At 43.7% G+C, this 6,516-nt stretch overlaps 2 protein-coding genes across 2 annotated transcripts; both read right to left on the reverse strand.

The window, feature by feature from the left end:
* Positions 1–1,604: 1,604 nt before the first annotated feature.
* F5J12DRAFT_779833 (uncharacterized protein) lies at positions 1,605–4,094 on the reverse strand (the record flags this gene model as incomplete). Its single annotated transcript, XM_051742427.1, has 14 exons — positions 1,605–1,663; positions 1,936–2,305; positions 2,386–2,427; positions 2,453–2,602; positions 2,662–2,871; positions 2,935–3,114; positions 3,165–3,207; positions 3,313–3,473; positions 3,533–3,590; positions 3,692–3,716; positions 3,791–3,803; positions 3,847–3,910; positions 3,941–3,990; positions 4,041–4,094. 14 exons carry the CDS (start codon positions 4,092–4,094, stop codon positions 1,605–1,607), a joined length of 1,479 nt encoding a protein of 492 aa, XP_051604356.1.
* A 1,960-nt stretch (positions 4,095–6,054) lies between these two features.
* On the reverse strand, positions 6,055–6,516 carry F5J12DRAFT_888585 (uncharacterized protein; the record flags this gene model as incomplete). Its single annotated transcript, XM_051747265.1, has 2 exons — positions 6,055–6,300; positions 6,361–6,516. 2 exons carry the CDS (start codon positions 6,514–6,516, stop codon positions 6,055–6,057), a joined length of 402 nt encoding a protein of 133 aa, XP_051604357.1.

Consider the following 6,516-nt stretch of genomic DNA (forward strand, 5'->3'; position numbering starts at 1 on the left):
TCAGTCTCTCTGGTCCAAGAAGCATATGGATCCTTCCTCCCTGCTCCCTGAAATGTCTTCATACCAGTCTTGTCTGTCATTCTTCCAAGATTGCAACAGCTACAGTATAATCTACTGTTCCCCACTCTCCCTGATTGCATCCATGATGAGTATGATGCACATCTTGCCTCCTTGTTGCAAGATACAGCAGAGGACACTCCCCCTTCATCCTCTCTTCCAACAGAGCCTTGTTCATGAAGTTTTTGTTTGCTTCACTGAGAGGATGGTTTGGGGGGGAAAGTTGTGATCCCCTATGCTCCTGTCACCCCACAGACCCCCAAGGCTTGACCCCTGTTGACATCTGACTCACCCTGTCCACTTTTGGATGTACTATATTGGCATCAGATCGGCACTGCCTCTCTGTCATCCCACCTTGGCCTAGAAGCAATCTCTTCAAGATGTGACATGCACAGCCTCCCCCTAATGTGATTCCAGTGCTCTTTCCCAGTTCCTGACATTACTTGACTCATACTTCAACATTCTGACTGTCTTTGACTCACCTATTGCCAATACTTGCCAATCTTTTGACTTTGCTTACTGATTCTTTGCTTTTTGGCTTGCTAATCTTTACCAATGCTTACCAATGCTTTCCAAGACAATTACCCATCACTTACATTCCTTACTCATCAGTTACCAATCACTTACCAAGTGTTTGCACCTTGTTTTCCAAGGGCAACACCCCTGTACTGTATATAAATCACTGTACTTAGATAGCAAAAAAAAAAAAAGGACATCAGTGAGCCCCTCTTGCTCACATTTTATCATCACTCAGTAATTCATTCAGCAGCTTCAATAGTTGAGACTTTATTAAGGGTCTAACTATCATCTACTTTGCTTATCCTTGTCTATCATCAATATACTTCGCTCCAGGCCCTCCCTGAGCTCAGTGCAGCTTAGGACATTGAATTAAGCTGCCATCCATCCTTCTGTAGGCTGACAGCAGTTTACCCCATCACTTTCTATCACATTCTTGCTCCCTCTTTGTCAGGAGCACCCCCAACCCTCAGCACTCATCCTTGAGTGTTGTAGCTCACAAAAAACCACCCAAATCAAAGGTTCTACCATCTAGGTACTGCATAGGCACACCACCACTCACTCTTTTTGTCTTTTGTGTTGGTTTTGGATGGTTTTCACCACTGAACCACACTTTGACTCACAGCAGCATCAGTCATGAGTGAAGAAAGAACCAAGTCAATGCTCACCTTTCGCAGCTCATGGACTTCAGCAGTTGGCCCTGGATCATGTAAAACCCTTTGCATCTGTTCAAAGTCACTGGCTTCAGAGCTGTCAGTCTCTGAGGAATCATTGTCAGAGTTGTTGTCTTCTCTATCAATATTAATCTCCTCATTTGAGAAGAAATCATCATTGCTCAGCTGGGGCATGGGGGATGTGTTTGCACAGCAGATGGAAGAGAATGACAATAAAAGGCACTGGAATGTTGTGAAGACAGGGAGGTTGAGAGGGACATGGCACCAGGTTTGAGATGTGAATCTCACCTCTTTTATAAGCATCACACCCATCACTGTCTGACTCTGGAACTAAAACCAAGCTGCAAGAGTGAGTCACTAGTGTGATTGCTGCACCATTTCAACATGTTGCATGCTGTAAAAACACTCATTATGTGCTGCATGGATAGAATATGTGCATAAATCAGTGCAAGCAGTACTTGAACATTCAGCATGTCCTATGAGATAACTGTTAATGCTATGGGGTGGGGAAACACTTAGCTTTACATCAGATAACTGCACAATGACAATGCCATTGTATCAGTATGTCATAAAGAATGTGTTTACATGCAGTAAAGGCTCAGAGCAAATAGGAAGCAGAATTGAGTCTGTAATATCCTCATGTGAAGAAACATATCTCCATCAATATGATTGACAACACAAAACTCACCAGGGTGTGAAGGGTCAGGAGCTACCACTGCACCATGAAGAATGGATTGAATGGGAATGAATATGGGGTTGTTGCAAGGAGCAGCCTTGATGCAGATAAGCCAGAGATCAATGTCAATTTGATGGGTGCCACCAACTTTTGCTGTCAGCAGCTGTACAAATGTGAGACTAATAGAGCCAACACCTGGGACATCACAGGTGAAGATAGAAATGAGGTGGACAAATGCAGTGTCTGTCTCCATGAGTTGAATGAGAGTGCAATCATACTGAGGCTGCCCATAGAATGATGGATTGCATCGCAGATGGTCAGTAATAACTTTCCAATCAACAGATGACTTGTAGTTCACTTTGAGGTATCTGTATTCTGTTATCTACAAGCTGGGCATTAGTTTAAAGAAGTTCATAAGAAGGTCACTTGCCTTGAAGTGAGTGGGGATAGCAATCCACTTACCAACTTGATAGCCATATTGAGGGAGGCACTGGTTACAAAAACCTGACAGTTTCATGCGAAAACCAACAAAGGCAGTGTCAGAGACACTGTGACTGGCCTCAATGTCCTGCACAGTAGATGGTTTGGAAGAGGAACCGAGATAGACATGATTTTTGTAGTTATCATCACACATTCTGAGCAGCTTGGCAGCAAGCTTATGTTCATCCATATGTAGGATCTGTGGAATATAAAACAGAGTTGCAATGTCAAATGAACAAGTGAAATGAATAATGATACCTGATCAATGAAGTCCCTGCCATTTGATTGACACTCATATGCCTCCTTGATAGGGCCATGCATACTCTCATTTGGGCATGTGCTGTAGTTCCTGGTGGCACCCTTTGTCCAGATATTGCACACTACATGTTTCCAAAGGTGCACCTTTGGAAAGTCCCAGTCCACCTGCAGCCCTTCTAACCCAGATTTATTTACACATTCAATATATGCCTAGGAATGAAGTTAGTGTAGGCCAATGTGTGATCTGGAGCCAATGGAAGAAAGTTGGCATACCTTCAATTTGTTGTCAAATTTCAGCAACTCTGCATCTATCATTTCTATTGTTTGTTCAGTATGCATGTCCAAACCTATCAAACTGTCCAGCTGGAGATAACTTGCAAGGATGTGGAGAAGACAATAGCCTTCAGGTGTGGCCATCCTTTTAAAAACATTCAGTAATGCATAGAACATTGCCTGTAGCATAAAATAGTAAGCACACAGAATGCAAACAAAACCAGACTTACTTTTGCCAGATCATGCATCTTGTTTCCATCTGAAAATGTTACACTGATGACATGCTTGAAGTGAAAGAGGAGCTGCCATCAGGGGAAGTTGGAAACACTACAGAAAGCCCAGGAAGTGATGGAATGAAGTATCAGAAGGAAGACTCACTAGTTCTCAACATTGGTTTCAGCATTGCACCCAAGGATGTTCAGAATTCTCAAGATGTCCTGTAGTATGTGCTTTCCCCATAGACCACCATGTAGAAAATGTAGGCAGTCAAAGCTGAGTGCACCATAAAGGTCAGAATTGCAGATGAGCCAGAAAACATTCTGTCATTTAAATTAATGTAGGTACAATGCTGGAATAAGGACAAGAATCACAAACTTACATCGATGGGCCACAACCCAAGTGCCTTAAGCACCTTTTCACCCTCAGTGTGGCTGTGTCTGTAAATGTGCACAGCACACTGTGCCTCATCCATGGAATGAAGTGGATATGTTTTGGAGATATTGTGAAGCTCCTCTAATGGAACAGGACACAGACACACTGGGCATGGGCATTTGCTGGTGTGGCTATGGATAAGCAACATCATACACCTGCATTGTGTGTGAGTCTTGAGCAAGGGCTGGGATAAATGAAAGCTTACTGTTCCTCATAATCTGCAGACAATATCAATATGATGGGAAACAACCAATGGGTTACTTGGTCATGGCACAACATATGGATATACCCAGTTTTCAAGTGCTGCATAATGTCACTGAGAAGTCTAGAAAATGATTCATGCCAAACAACACACTTGAGAGTTGTGTATCCTAATTTGCCCTCTTCTTCAGCATCCTCAGGGACCTGCATGCAAAGGAAATATCTGTTTACAAAAGGCATGAACTTCAGGGCACTGGGACAATGTATGACTGGTAACCATCCAACAATGCAGCCTCCCCCAATTGCATGGCTATTCCATATCTCTACTGGGAGGTTTGCACAATGGACCACAACAGGATAGCCCTTTGCAGTGCCAAACAATGATAATTTGGTTTTGTTGGCATAAATAATAAAGGCAAATGGTACAGCATTTGGAACTTTGGGCAAGGAGAACTAGTAGTTACATCAAATTACTGCTACCTAACAAGTTGACAACAAGTATGCACTTGAATGTCCCACCAGCTGTCACCCATTGTGAGTCAAAGTGTGGTTCAGTGGTGAAAACCATCCAAAACCAACACAAAAGACAAAAAGAGCAAGTGGTGGTGTGCATATGTGGTACCTAGATGGTAGAACCTTTGACCTGGGTGGGTTTTTGCAAGCTACAACACTCAAGGACGAGTGCTGAGGGTTGGGGGTGCTCCTGATGAAGAGGGAGCAAGAATGCGATAGAAAGTGATAGGTTAGACTGCTGTCAGCCTACAGAAGGATGGATGGCAACTTAATTTGATGTTCTAAGCTGCGCTGAGCTCAGGGAGGGCCTGGAGCAAAGTATATTGATGATAGACAAGGATAAGCAAAGTAGATGATAGTTAGACCCTTACTAAAGTCTCAACTATCAAAGCTGCTGAATGAATTACTGAGTGATGATAAAATGCAAGCAAGAGGGGCTCTCTGACATCTTCTTTTTTTTTTTTTGCTATCTAAGTACAGTGATTTATATACAGTACAGGGGTGTTGCCCTTGGAAAACAAGGTGCAAACACTTGGTAAGTGATTGGTAACTGATGAGTAAGGAATGTAAGTGATGGGTAATCATCTTGGAAAGCATTGGTAAGGATTAGCAAGCCAAAAGGCAAAGAATTAAGCAAAGTCAAAAGATTGGCAAGTATTGGCAATAGGTGAGTCAAAGACAGTCAGAATGTTGAAGTATGAGTCAAGTAATGTCAGGAACTGGGAAAGAGCACTGGAATCACATTAGGGGGAGGCTGTGCATGTCACATCTTGAAGAGATTGCTTCTAGGCCAAGGTGGGATGACAGAGAGGCAGTGCTGATCTGATGCTGATATAGTACATCCAAAAGTGGACAGGTTGAGTCAGATGTCAGCAGGGGTCAAGCCTTGGGGGTCTGTGGGGTGACAGGAGCATAGGGGATCACAACTTTCCCCCCCAAACCATCCTCTCAGTGAAGCAAACAAAAACTTCATGAATGAGGCTCTGTTGGAAGAGAGGATGAAGGGGGAGTGTCTTCTGCTGTATCTTGCAACAAGGAGGCAAGATGTGCATCATACTTGTCATGGATGCAATCAGGGAGAGTGGAGAACAGTAGATTATACTGTAGCTGTCACAATCTTGGAAGAATGATGGATGAGACTGGTATGAAGACATTGCAGGGAGTAGGGAGGAAGGATCCATATGCTTCTTGGACTGGAGAGACTGAAATGACCACATAAGACCTTTCCAAGTGAATGACAGACCTGAGGTGACCAAAGAATGTCCTCCTAGAGGTCATACTGACAAAAAGAACATGCTGCCCAAGCTGGATGGGCTGAGAGGGCACAGATGAGGGTGGGATGTACCAGGATGCTTCAGGACAGAAGCTGGTAGGAATTCCTGGCAGATATATGTAGCCATGGTCCCTAGCAAAGGGGACAAGTGAAATGACTGATGTGGAGGTGGCCATATCAGAAGAATTTAGTGAAATGAGTGTCTTTTGGAGGGAGTGCTGTAGAAACATGTGGAGTGCACAAATCCTTTCCAATTTTGGAAGGTATGATTGCATGGCCAAGCACTACAAGCGAGTGTGGGAATGGTCTCAGTATCTGCAGAAACAGTGGAGATATGTCAAAAACTGGAATGCTGTACACTGGTGCTTAAGAATTTTAACCAGTGGTTAACTTGCTCCCTTTCTTTTTCTTTGGCACTGATGACTCATTCTTGTGCAAAGGATGACTGCTGACATTTCTGGCTGTCCTTCTTTGCATGAGGGCTATGGTCTCCACCTCCACTCATCAGCTGTATCCATGTCCACCTCACCAAACACCTTTGGTGTGTGACACCATCCAGGGCTCATCATAGAAGCATTCACACCCATGTCCATCATGCTTGAACAAGCATTGTGCATCCCAAATGAAGTGTGGAGGCAAAATGTCAAGTGCCCATTCCCAGATGGGTCATGTACCTCATATGTCTGCACTTCCTTCTTATATGCTGCAACGACTGTATGTTTGGAGAACTGTAAGTATGATGGAGCAGTTACAGCAAAGTTAGTAAACTGAACATGGTACTAACATACCAGTGTGAGCTCTGCCACTGCAGCATCACAGGCTTTGCAAAACTTGACATCATTCTTGAGAGTCACCCAAGCAGCCCCTTTTGCAACACAGCCAATGAGATCTAACAAAGCATCAACTTGCTTCTGATTTAGGCTTGCTTCCAGGGCAATCTCCAT

This window comes from Pisolithus orientalis (genome assembly GCF_024613125.1).
Source record: "Pisolithus orientalis strain OTSU chromosome Unknown F5J12scaffold_3, whole genome shotgun sequence".
NCBI classification, from domain to species: domain Eukaryota; kingdom Fungi; phylum Basidiomycota; class Agaricomycetes; order Boletales; family Pisolithaceae; genus Pisolithus; species Pisolithus orientalis.